Here is a 14,351-nt window from a genome sequence, read left to right on the forward strand (position 1 = left end):
GTCTATGTTCTTCTTATATTGGGGGCCCCAGAGATCAATGCATTACTCCAGGTGGGATCTCATGAGAGCGGAGTAGAGGGGGAGAATCACCTCCCTCAACCTGCTAGTCACACTTCTCTTGATGCAGCCCAGCATACGGTTGGCTTTCTGGGCTGCGAGTACACATTCACAGAATCACAGAATCATCTAGGTTGGAAAAGACCTTGAAGATCATCCAGTCGAACCATTAACCTAACCCTTGCCATTGTCAACCACACCATATCCCTAAGAACTATGTCAAGGCAAACACCTCCAGGGATGGGGACTCCACCACCTCCCTGGGCAGCCCATTCCAACGCCTAAAAACCCGTTCTGTAAATAAATGCTTCCTAATACCCAGTATAAACCTTCCCTGGCGCCACTTGAGGCCATTACCTCTTGTGCTATCTCTTGTTACTTGGTTAATGAGCCTCCTCCTCACCTTTCTGCAACCTCCTTTCAGGTAGCTGTAGAGGGCGATGAGGTCTCCCCTCAGCCCCCTCTTCTCCAGACTAAACAACCCCAGTTCCCTCAGACGCTCCTCGTACGACATGTGCTCCAGACCCTTCACCAGCTTCGTTGCCCTTCTTTGGACACGCTTGAGTAATTCAATGTCCTTTTTGTAGTGAGGGGCCCAAAACTGAACACAGTAATCGAGGTGCGGCCTCACCAGTGCTGAGTACAGGGGGTAAGATCACTTCCCTGTCCCTGCTGGCCACGCTATTTCTGATACAAGCCAGGATGCCATTGGCATTCTTGGCCACCTGGGCACACTGCTGGCTCATGTTTAGCCGGCTGTCAATCAACACCCCCAGCTCCCTCTCTGACTGGCAGCTCTCCAGCCACTCCTCCCCAAGCCTGTAGCGCTGCTGGGGGTTGTTGTGGCCAAAGTGCAGCACCCGGCATTTGGCCTTATTGAAACTCATCCAGTTGGCCTTAGCCCATCACTCCAGCCTGTCCAGATCTCTCTGCAGGGCCTCCCTACCCTCGAGCAGATCAACACTCCCACCCAACTTGGTGTCATCTGCAAACTTACTGAGGGTGCACTCGATCCCCTCATCTAGATCATCAATAAAGATGTTAAACAGGAGTGGCCCCAAAACCGAGCCCTGGGGGACACCACTCGTGACTGGCCGCCAACTGGATTTAACTCCGTTCACCACAACTCTTTGGGCCCAGCCATCCAGCCAGTTTTTTACCCAGTGAAGCGTGTGCCCATCCAAGCAGTCAGTTTCACCAGGAGAATGCTGTGGGAAACGGTGTCAAAGGCCTTACTAAAGTCAAGGTAGACAACATCCACAGCTTTTCCCTCATCCAATAAGCAGGTCACCCTGTCATAGAAGGAGATCAGGTTTGTCAAGCAGGACCTGCCTTTCATAAACCCATGCTGACTGGGCCTGATCACCTGGTTGTCCTGCATGTGTTGTGTGATGGTACTCAGGATGAGCTGCTCCATCAGCTTCCCGGGCACCGAAGTCAAGCTGACGGTCCTGGAATTTTCCCAGATCATCTTTGCAACCCTTCTTGTATATGGGCGTCACACTGGTCAACTTCCAATCTGTCGGGACCTCCCTGGTCAGCCAGGACTGCTGGTAAATGATGGAAAGCGGCTTGGCGAGCACCCCAGCCAGCTCCTTCAGCACCCTCGGGTGTATCCCATCTGGTCCCATAGACTTGTGTCTGTCTATGTGATGCAGTAGGTCACTGACTATCTCCTCCTGGATTGTGGGGGGGGTCGTTCTCCTAGTCTCTGTCCTCTGGCTGAGGAGGCTGGATTCCCTCAGTACAACTGGTCTTGTTATTAAAGACTGAGGCAAAGAAGGCATTAAGCACCTCAGTCTTTTCCTCGTCACTCATTACCGTGTTTCCTCCTGCGTCTAGCAGGAGATGGAGGCTCTCCCTGGTCTTTCTTTTGCTGTTGGCATACTTATAGAAACATTTCTTGTTATCCTGGATTGCTGAATCCAGATTAATTTCTAGCTAGGCTTTAGACATCCAGATCTCCGCTCTGCATAGCCTCACAGCATCTTTGTAATCACTGTGAGTGGCTAGCCCCTTCTTCCAAAGGCCGTAAACTCTCCTTTACTCCCTGATTTGCAGCCAAAGCTCCCTGTTTAGTCAGGGTGGTCTTCTCTGCTGCCGGCTTCTCTTACAGCACCTGGGGAGAGCCTGCTCCTGTGTCATTAAGACACTGCTGGCTCATATTCAGTTTTCCATCCACTAACACCCCCAAGTCCTTCCCTGCAGAGCTGCTCTCAATCCACTCATCACCCAGCCTGTATTTGTGTTTGGCATTGCCCCGACCCACGTGCCGGACCTTGCACTTGGCCTTGTTGAACTTCATCAGGTTTGCACAGACCCACCTCTCCAGCCTGTCAAGGTCCCTCTGGATGACATCCCTTCCTTCCAGCGTGTTGACTGCACCACACAGCTTGGTGTCATCAGCAAACTTGATGAGGGTGCACTCAATCCCACTGTCTGTGTCTCTGCCAAAGATGTTAAACACCACCGGTCCCCAAGGAATGGCACTTGCCACTGCTGCCCACTTGGACATCAAGCCCTTGACCACAACTCTTTGAGTGTGACCATCCAGCGAATTCCTTATCCACCAAGTGGTCCATCCATCAGATCCACGTCTCTCCAATTTAGAGACAAGGATGTCGTGCAGGACAGTGTCAAATGCTTTGCACAAGTCCAGGCAGATGATGTCAGTTGTTCTTCCCTTATCCACCAACGCTGTAACCCCATTGTAGAAGGCCACCAAATCTGTCAGGCATGATTTGCCCTTAGTGAAGACATGGTGGCTGTCACCAATGACCTCCTTATTTTCCATGTGCCCTAGCATAATTTCCAGGGGCATCTGCTCCAGGATCTTGCCAGGCACAGATGTGAGACTGATTGGCCTGTAGTTCTCCAGGTCTTCTTTTTTACCGTTTTTTAAATGGGAGTTATGTTTCTGCTTATCCAGTCATTGGGAACTTCAGAGTGCCACAACTTCTCAGATATGATGGATAGTGATTTAGCCACTTCATATGCCAGTTCCATCAGGACCTGTGGATGCATCTCATCAGGTCCCATGGACTTGTGCACCTTCAGTTTCCTTAGATGGTCTTGAACCTGAGCTTCTCCTACAGTAGGCGGTTTTTCATTCTCACAGAACCTGACTTTGCCTTCTGCGACTTGGGTGGTGTGGCTAGAGCACTTTCTGGTGAGGCAACCAAGTTGCTGAGTATCTTGGCCTTCTCCATGTTCTGGGTAACCAGGTGTCTCATTTCGTTCCAGAGAAGGCTCACATTTTCCCTAGTCTTCCTTTTCTCACTGATGTACTATAGAAGCTTTTCTTGTTGCCTTTGACATTCCTGGCCAGATTTAATTCTATCAGGATTTTGGCCTTCCTAACCTGATCCCTGGCTGCTTGGACAGTTTCTCTATATTCCTCCCAGGCTACCTGTCCTTGCTTTCACCCTCTATAGGCTTCCTTTTTGTGTTTGAGCTTGTCCAGGAGCTCCTTGTTTATCCATGCAGCTCTCCCGTTGTTCTTACCTGCCTTGTCCTATCTTTGTCAGGATGCATTGCTCCTAAATTTGGAGGAGATGATCCTAGATGATTCATATCTAGATGATTCATTTAGAAAAATTAAACGGAATTTTGTTTTCAATCCAAGTCAGTGTTGGAAAATATATTCAAATTTTTTTAAAAAATATACAGAAATAAAACACAGAAATTTGCTTGGATGAATAAGCTATGTTTTCAATTTCTGTTTTTCACCAAATGTTTTAAAAAGTAATTGTAAGCTAACCCTGAATATATGCCTCAGATGAGTTCTTTATTTCTCCTATCTGCCAACAATAATAAAAAAAAAAAAAAAAAAAACACGACAAAACAAACCAAAAAGAAAACAGGTATTTGCACATCTTTAATCATAACTAAAGTTCAGACTCCCTAATTTGATTGTCTTAAGTGAAAGACATGAAATGCCTTTGCAATTAACAGCCATTTTGCTTAAGTAACAATACATGATTAGGATACCTGTTGTCTAATATAGTTTGACTATATGAAGTATTATCCTTTTGGAAATTCTAATTTAAGTATTTATGAAGAATTTTTTTAAAGCTGTCATTTGGTATATTTAAAACTGATACTGTATCGTTAGTTTTGATTATAAAACAAGAAATAAATATTTTAATCCTTTCTAGAATCATGCCTACCAAAAGCAGTGATACACAAAGTCTGAAACACTCAGAAGCAGGTCTGTAAATCAGGATATCAGAAATATTAGAGTCTAGTGTCCTATTACGTTAAGTAGAATAGGTTTTTGTTAAGGAGTATTTCCAGATATAATTATCACATACAAAATGTATAAAGTTTTGTAAATGAACATGACACCTCTATTTGGGCTAAATGCAAGAATGCATAAACTTTAAAAACTGACTACACAGCAAGCTAAGCAAACCAGAACTTCAGTTACTTTCCCCACATGAACTGGAGCTTTTCAAAATCTTAGTCCTACAAAGTATCAGCTACAGACAGACGCACAGCTCCTGCGGCTTCAAATTCAGCCACCTTGAACCTTCCACTTTTCCCAGAAAAATCCAACGATGTGTTCGGGGATGAACATTCCAAGACTACTTTGTCATTGTAAAATTAGTCACTGGAGTCTCTACCTAAGTGCCTGAAGCCCACTTATTCTTTTGATGGCCACTTAAATGCACTTAAAACAGACTCAAAAGAAAGCCTCATAAGATTTAGCAAGATTATATGAAAGTCCTATTCTAGACCAAAATCTGAGATTGGTTGATCAAGATGCATTAATCTTCCAAGAAACGCTTACAATGCTGGATGAGGAAAATATAAATAAATTACTGCATTGGTTTTTTTTTTTAAAAAAAAAAAAAGACAGAAGGTCTACCACATTTCACTAGCAGAAGGCAGACTGATGACTTAGTGGAGGAAGCAGAATCACAGCAGGGAACTCTCTGTATGTAAACATGGCTCCAAATTCTTGAATATGAGAAAATTAAATTATTTCTCTGAGTTAACAGAAAGGGCTGTTTAACAAAAAAAGGGTGAGAGGGAACCTTATTAAGCATTTTGTCAGAAAATCTTTCTGTGTTTCCCATTGCACAATAATAAACATACATTTCCTCACCTGTAAAGGGGGAGGCATTTCAAAGCTCTAGGTAGTAGAAAGTCTGAAAATCAGTACTGTGGACTGATAATGGCTAAGATTTGCAGCAAGCACAAACACAAGGTAGTTAAGATGACACAGATGGAGGGCTGCAGGTAGCAAAGACTTAACCTGAAAAAGGATTTGGTGGGTCCTGAAGCTGAAAAGGTCATTTGACAAATGCATTTTACCATCCCAAATTTCAGTCAACATATACTAAGTATGAAGAAACAGAATAAATTTACAAGATCAAAAAGATCTTTTTTTTTTCTTTTCAGTACATGACTACAAGTTTATGTCTGCCCCCCTGGAAATCGCCTCCCACTCTACAGGCACCTTCCCTTCAGTGCTAGATAAAACTTTCTTCAGTTGCTCCAGAAAGTACAGTTGAAGGTTTCTGTTTCTTGACAGGGTAGGCTGGGGGGGAAAAAATACAAATCAAGCAGAGTGATAAGCTTTCCCAGCTATAAAAAAAACCCCCAAACATGCTGTACCATCAACTAGGGGTATCAAACCACTCTAGTGAGACTGACATTTAAGCAATTTATTATACCAGTTGTGTTATAAGAATTGTTTGGGGATTAAGATACCAACTTCTGCATAATTATATAGGAATCAAATCTTCAACTACCTTCCCATAAAGAAATTTTACTGACAGTAATAAAATAATTTGCCATTAGAAAAATCAAAATCACTTGTGTAGTTAAAGAGAATCCTTTACAGTTAAAACCACAGGATACTAATTTACTTCCATTTTCTCAACTGCAAGTTATACAGTTTTGTAATCTCTCTTATTATGATCTTAAAACCAAATATATGATTCTTTCCAACATAAAGCGAAGCCAAAGAGGAGTCAAACTTCTTTTAGAACTTTTTAGAAATAAATGTTATGTACCAAATAGGATACCAATGCTTAAAACAATTACAGTATGGCAAAGTTAAGTAGTACCATAGTACCTAACTCAGCGAAGTGCAATGCTCAATGTAAGCTTTTCTTCAGTGTGGAGTACTGAAGAGTTCTGGCAAAAACTCTGCTGAAAAGAGGGATGACTAATTCTGTTAAACAGGTAAGACTTAATAATGTTAAAAATAAGCAACTTGTTTAAACTTAAAAACCAAAACTTTTTCCGAATTGCACACTTCCCTATCCTTACATCTGTTTAAAGTCTGTTTGCTTTTGGCTGCCATCAATAACTCTGGTATGTTACTGGTGATTTATGAGACACAGCTCATTGTCCAATTCTTTCAAAACTGGCCTTTCTGAAGCCTTTTCAGATGTAATTCAAACGTACTAGAAATTTGGGTTGGAAATTACATGTCCCCTCTCCAGCAGTCAGAACTTACTCCAATATCCTAGAGAGAAAAAGAATAAATTAAGACTGCTTGCGCAACACTTAAAACATTGTTGTAACTGCACCACCACTAGATATACCCATGATGAATGTTTTCTATATCTATCAATAACTTTATCTGCCACCAAAATGTTGCACGCTTACTTTTTATTGAGCCTTCTAGGATAGTGTACAATCAAAGTCATAATCCCAAGTGAAACTGAACAGTTTGCATTAAATACATACCACCACACACAAATACATGAAAAATCTATGAAAATCCAATTTATTTCATACATCTCTTCTCCAAATATTAAAGGAACATCCATTTACTGTCTCCCTCTTTTTTAAACTCTATGGTTTACTGCAAAAATTTAACCTAAGAATAAATTTTACCAAAAAGATTATTTGCATTTTATTCTGCTTTTCATCTCCTCACTGCAACAAACTAAACACAAATTTAAGTGTTGGATAACTTTTGCATCATGAAAATTAATATTATAATGTGAAACATGAAATCTAATTCTGAAATAAAGTATTGCAACTTTCTTTTCAGTTTTACATAAGCTAGATAGACATAATTCTTTGTAGGTCCACCTGGATAACTAAATTGTATTGCCTGCATAGCCAACAGTTTACATGTTGCAATAATTTCTTTAACTAAATATTTTCAAGTATTTTCCAAACTATATAGCATGATCTTAAAACCTATACAGTCTAGGTATTAAGTCTGATAATTTCACTTTTGTCCATAAGGAAATTTTCTTTTACTTTATATCTCTTTTTTTTTAATCTGCTGTTAAAGTTAGGTGTTAGCATTTTGTGGATTCTTAAACCTGCATATTCTATAGAATGATCCACTTACTACATATGAAACAAATAGATACAAACAAAACACTACCCAACAACACTCTCTGGCCCTTCTCCAAAAGAAAATATGACAGTACCTGGTGAGCTTGCAATAGCTGCTCAGCAAACTGACGTACTTCTGATAGTAGAAGAGATATTAAAGAATTTCTCAGTATGTTGTTCCTTCCTAGCAAAGCCAGTGTGTGTGATACAGCATGCAGTGCCTGAAACTAAAGAGAGATAACAGTAAATTTAAATTTTAAAAAATACGTCTCCAGCTTTTTTACCCCAGTTGCCTTAAATAGAAATGGGATTTACATATTAACATTTTAAAGAAAAATGGTCAAAATCAACATTTTAGAGAGTTTAAAACTCTACTAATTAAATACATATGGGATCTATGAGTAACCCATACTCATTACCTAGAAACTTTTGTTTCTCAAAAGATTAGCACCATAGGAAACTGTCATATGAACAAACTCCTCCAAAACTGTGAATTCCCTAGGAGGCAGCTTTTCAGCATTAGCTGTCATCATGCCCATCTGCTGTCATAGAAAATGGGTGACTACCCTGCACATACAGTAATTCTGTTTGCCACAGGTAGACAAATGAGCAAACAAATTCTTTGAAATTCAATCACATGAGCAAGCTAAGAGCTATACTGGAGTTTTCTGTCAATAGAGTTATCACGAATAAAGTTGATTAAATGCTAAGTGATAGAAGATACACTGTATTTTCAAATTCAAACAATTCACTTTCATATTGTTGTTTAACAAGCTGTAACCAAGGGATTTCTCCTGAACCACAGGAGGAGTGATGTGAACTTACATGAGAATTATATTAGTAGTGGGTTTTTTTTGGCCACAGTCTTTTCTATTAAAAACAATAAAAGCTGTTTTCTTTGTTCCTTGACATGGAAACGTATAGCTATTATGTAATGAAACATACTGCTCTACAAAGTAAACATGACATTATTTCATAAAACACTACTAGAAGAAATTATAATTTCTATATATAAATGTATTAGAGTTCTTTCAAAGAAAAAAGTAATACACATTAAATATAATGACTATAACATTTTTATATAAACATATACCCCTAAAATATCAATGTTCAGTATCCCTTTGTAAATGAGTATTTTTGACTGACAAAAGGATACTCTGACCCAAATTTATATGTCTAAGAATAACTACCATGTCTTAAACACTCAAAAGCAGACCACCACATCCTATTAACAATCCAGTTTATTCCTCTAGCCAGCTCACGTATGTATACACACATACACACACATGCATATATATATATATATATATATGAGAATAAAAATACTTGCCCCCCATTTACAAGTTTGCATAAGATGAATCCTCCTGGAAATCACTTCCAAACACACGAAAGGCAAGAAGGAGATCCAGCATGGATTTATTAAGGGGAAACCGCACTTAACCAGCCTGATAGCTTTCTACAGTGAGATGACCAGCTGAGTGGATTAGAGAAAAGCAGTGAGTATCATTTACCTTGACTTTACCATGGTTTTCAACACTGTCTCCCATAAAATTGTTACTGACAAAATTTTGGGCTACGTAAGCGGACAGTGAGGTGGACTGAAAACTTTTGCTGTAAAAACAGTTAATTAGGCAGCTTCCCATTCACAGTTACTGCTTGTCTGCCTGATCAGATGGCCAAACTGCCCTGTCAATTGATGCAACGCCTATTTACCAGCCTCTGAGAGCTGAGGAGTTTGATCAGCTTGGTTATCATCTGCCCAATATGAGACAATCTCCTATTCACAGTCATAACAATCAAACTTAATAAATCTTTGCTGTTAATCATCTCACTTTAGCACATAATCCCAAAACAAATATAAAAAGAAAACTATAAAAGACAGACAAGTCTCATGTTCAGAATCAAAGCTGCAGAGAAACAAACTCATATTAAAGAGAATTCATTAATTGTACGCATATAGCTTTGAAAATCTGTGATATTAAAATAATTCATAAATGTATACACCAAAGATTCTATAAAGACAAAATGTGAATGAAGGTGAGCTAAAATAGGTTTCTGAACAATTAAAACTATATGAAAGGATAACGTAATGTATGCACCTACATGTATTTTGAGGATCTATGAATTAAAATCAGACTTCCATATACTGGAAATGTACACCCTTCCAAGAAAAACAATGACTCCTCCTCCTAAAAATAATCTAGACATTTACAGTTTTGAAAGATCTTCCATAGTATCTATTAAAATTGTATGACAGAAACAAAGTTTGCATAACCTGAATAGTTCTGTCTTGACAGCACCCACATTCCAAACAGGTACAACTGCTTCAAATCATTACTAGAGGTTTAAATAAAGCCAAAAAGCGCACATTTTTCATTAAAGTTCACACTCATTTTTACTTCTTTTTATAAATTATGGATGGATACATATTGTAGAATTCTGTATTTTCAGACTGTAACATTGAGTATACTTACTAATTTGCCTTTGGCAAGCAAGTGAACTAGACAATGCAGTGTAGTTTTTCAAAGCTACCTCTCCCAAAGAACACACTAAATGTATATATTTACACACAAACATGATCATGATTGTTCTCTTTTAAGCTCTCTTCTATTTGCTTACAAGATTTTTAGACTGATAGTGAAACAATGATTTTCTTTTTTTTTTTTTTGTAGATATCAATGCTAGCAGCTGATATTTAACTAAAATAGGATCTTTCACAAAATTCCAAATATCTTTTCTGGTTTGGCAAGAGTAACATTTTTCTAGTTGGAATTCTGTAGGACTAGGTAACAGGGGATCTTCAAATTTAAAGCCTGAGCCTCTACTAAGGGAAGTAAATAGGGATTTTTACGGTACTTGAGGTATGGGTACTGATGCCACTGAAAAATCCCACCTGCTAACTGATTTATTAGAGTATGGATTTAATATTGTATTTTGGTGGATCTCTTAGTATATTTTAAGAAAATAAGGAAGGTTAAAATAACTCGCACAGACTATATATATTAAATGCATACAGAACAAACTTATAGCATATAAGCAATTAATCTGTAATTAGGGAACAGAAGTAAGACTTTGTGTTTCACAGCAATGCTCATGTATTGCTAATTAAACTCTGGAAGCATTCAAACTGATAATAGTTCAAATAGTATGCTGTTTCATTAAAGATAAAACTATCTTCAGCTCTCAAATCTGTCAAACATTAAAAAAGCAACAGAAACATTTTAATCCCTTGGGCTTGCTTAATGGTATAGATGAAATAAAACCTATGCTCTTCAGGGACTCTCAGGTAAAAGCAGTCAGAAAATTAGATTGTAAAAAACATACAACTAGAAACAAGAAAATAATGGAGCCTGGTTCACTGTTCAGGAGCTGCATCTTCTGTCCCTAACCCTCCTCTCACATGCTGGTTTCTGCTCTCTTCCCATGTTCCTCAGGATGCAGAGCAAGAGAGAGCAATGCTGTGCCAGTAGTTGGGAAGGATGTGTGGATTGTCAATATAATGTCAATGTCCTGCTTGCCTCAAGCATACTAATTTGGTCACTCCTCCACCCTGCCACTGATTTTAAAGCCTATTGGAAGGTATGTTTGACCTTCCACTTCTTTCCAAGAGACTTCAAACTGGCTATCAGTTTGAAAAGTTACTAGTAGAGGAAAAGACTGACGAGCAAAACAGCACACTCCTATGAGCCTTGTTTCCCCAGGAAACCAGAACAAAAATAGCTACTTATGAATTATTTGTTTAGAATTCTTTTATCAGAATGTGTTAAGACTTTTCTTTAATAATGGTTATCCAAAACTGGTAATTCCTTCACGAGTTGCACGATTCACTACACCCTGCAACTATGAAAACTGGCAATACAGGACTAAGGCAAATAACTATTACAAGTATCCTCAAACTGTGAGGTGTTAAAACCAAAACAGTATTTTTGCCTTTGAATTCTTATCACCCTTGCCCTCTGCCCATTTAGTCCAGCCTGACTTCCACTCCTAACTCATCAATATCAATTGAAAAGTTTTACTTTTATACGGAGAGCATTAGTACCCCTTTTCTTATCTTACTGTCATGTTGCTTCCTTTGTAATTTGATGGTTGTGATTTATTTCTCCTCCTGTTTATGCTGCACTATTTCTCCTATCTTCAAGTCTTGGGATTTGATACACACTATTCCAATTCTTTGCTATGTAAGCCTCATCTCAAGCCTTGCTCTGCCCTTACCCCTTCATAATCATGTTCACACTTCACTCTTCTAAACCTGATGTTCTCTGCTAGGACCACCAGTTTGCTTCACTGATGCAAGTTGCTTTTTATATCACAGTATTTCGGTACTTTTTTCCAGAGCTTTAGCTGAAAAACATTCTGACAGTGTCACATACAATAGCGGCAGGTCTGTTTGCAACATGCTTGACTGCATGCACCAAAAATGTTTACAAAAAACAAGCTAAAATGCAAATGGCATGAAAAATTTTTCATTTTTTTAAGAAAAAAAACTAAAAAGGCAAAAAAATAATGAAAATTAAACCAAGATATTTCAGTATCTGGAAAAGAATTATTGTAATACAGCACCAGCATGCTGTGCAGAGGATGGACATGGAGAAACAAATAACCTGCAGCCAGCCTGCTAAATATTCTAAAAACCAGAACACTTTGGTGAATGGTGCTGGAAAAGCCAGAAATACAAGCAGCAGATATCGTGGTATTCACTGAAAGAAATGTGCAACCTACTGGCTTAAGTACAGCTTTGTTGAATTTGTGGAGTGAGGAGGAAAGATCTCCAAGGAAGTGTACTATATGAACTCCTCCTGGTCACCATTCCTGACCATGAAGCTTGTATGTCAGACTGGGAGTGTGAAACTGCAATTTTTTCTGATCACAGATTGAAAGTATCTTTCTTAGGTTTATTTCTTTATGGCTGCCTAAAAGTCACTCTGATGCACTGATCAGTAGGGTCCCCCTGGCTCCATATATGCTTATACCCAATACCAGTTCCCTAGCAAAACAGGCAGTAACTAGTGCATCTGCTTGCTCCTGTCCACAGGCTAAACTAAGCTAAATCGACTGCTGCTGCCATATCAGTGAGAAGGAGAGATGAGAGACCACAGAAACTGCTATGAAGGAGAGATGCACTTGCAGTCACCTTCCTGTTACCTCCCTCCCTTACTGCTTCTTCACACCACCAAGCTCTCTGGCAGAAGTGAATTTCCCAGGCTACTTCCTAGGTATTTACCCTCTCCTTCCCTGCACAAGGGAAAGCTGTTACTGCTGAAGTAATGAGGACAGACTCAGACCAGACCCAGCACGCCTGCAGTGACTGGACTATCCTTAAGTAGCATGGCCTCTGATTGACTGACATACACAAACCTTTCCCCTCCCCTCCTTTTCCTTGTCAAGTACAAATACTCAATGCACAGCACACCTTGCTGCTACTTCTCTAGCTGCTTTCTTATTCAATTACAAAATATGAAAGCATTAAAGAACATATTTTTCAGTTTCATTAACATTTTCTAGTACGAGTTCCATAACAAATGCTTTACTGAACACCAGATAGATAAAAGCTCCCAAATACTCCATCAGTAAACACGGTTTATTTTACAAAGAATGCTCTTAGGTTGTTCTGCCACCATTTATCTCTGGTAAACTCATGTTGTATTTTATATCATTTATCACTAGATCTTTAATTATTCTTTTAACTTTGTTATAAAGCTTTGTATGTTATTGAGATAAACTGCTACCCTGGTAGCTTCCTCTTAATCTTCACTTTCAAACATAGAACATGCTATATTAGAAATTTTACAGTTATAATAATACCATCTCTAAGTCTTTCATTCTAAACTTATTTTACTTTTTTTTCCTTTCAGTTTCATAGGATACTTATCTTTCCCATTTTGAGCACTTTACATTCTCTTGAACTGGATAATATACATAAAACAATGACACTTAGTTGATGGGATAAAATACATAGAACAGACCCTGTTGTGAGCTTGATTTTTTTAAGAAACACCAAAAAAAGCAACCCAAACAAACAAAAAACCCTAACCCAAAACTAAAGCACAACCTGGATGTCCTTAGAGGAATTCAGGGCTGCAAATCACCGTTATGCTTATTTAGTGTCTACCTCAAAATGATTGTATCTATTTCCATACACTAAAACCAAGTGCCTTGCTTATATTGCCTCACCCCAATCACCTTTACAGAAAAGGCAACACTTTCCTTGAGGCACCCAAACACACAGTCATCAGTTCATCTGAAGACTAAGTACAAGAAACTGATGTACAGAGAAATCCAGCTAACTACTGAAGACAACTGGGATCCTGCTGGCATCAGAGTTTTCACCAGTAAATTTACTTTAAGCAATGCTAACTTGGCAGAGATCAAGAATGTCTGCATCTTCTTGGGATTCATGAATTAGGCATCTAAATATCTAATTCATTCAAGAGGCTGGATCCAGTATCAATTCCAGTTAAACAAACAGCATTCACAACAGCTGCCACTCAGACAGCTCTGATGTTACTGCTGCCCAATTTTTTAATACCTAGTGTAAATATTCTATTGATTATGAAGAAGCAGCTCTAGATACAAAGTCTTCCCAGCCTGAGAGATTAAAATTTATATTACTCTTGATTCCTCCTTCTTAACTAGTCCTAGTCAGAAGTCTAGACGAGTGAAGAACTGCCTATCTGCCTGCTGATGCTGAGTGGCCAAGCCATGCTAACGGATGCAGAAGACACTAAGCAACAAGCGTGAGCTCACTCACAGCAGAACAGTTATGGATTCAGATTTTTAATGTGAGGACTACTTAGGAAAAGTCACTGGATAAATTACAGAAAACAGGTATTTTTTAGTTTTTTAAACTGAAGAGTGAGCTGGTCATCTTTAAAGAAATTCAGGGATGTAAATCAATGTCTCATTTAAGTGTCTAAGATTTACAGACAGTCCTTGCAAATGAAAATGGATTTCAGATCTTTATTTCCCAGTTCTTCACTCTT

General features: G+C 38.9%; 1 protein-coding gene across 1 annotated transcript in view; it reads right to left on the bottom strand.

Moving 5' to 3' along the window:
• The window catches only part of MEI4 (meiotic double-stranded break formation protein 4), an 80,136-nt gene that overhangs the window by 40,483 nt on the left and 25,302 nt on the right, over positions 1-14,351 (bottom strand). The window contains exon 4 of the mRNA XM_074820557.1: positions 7,464-7,595. Coding sequence (XP_074676658.1) covers positions 7,464-7,595 — 132 coding nt within the window. The remainder of the gene's footprint in view (positions 1-7,463; positions 7,596-14,351) is intronic.

This window comes from Strix aluco, chromosome 3 (assembly GCF_031877795.1).
Source record: "Strix aluco isolate bStrAlu1 chromosome 3, bStrAlu1.hap1, whole genome shotgun sequence".
In the NCBI taxonomy this organism is placed as follows: Eukaryota; Metazoa; Chordata; class Aves; order Strigiformes; family Strigidae; genus Strix; species Strix aluco.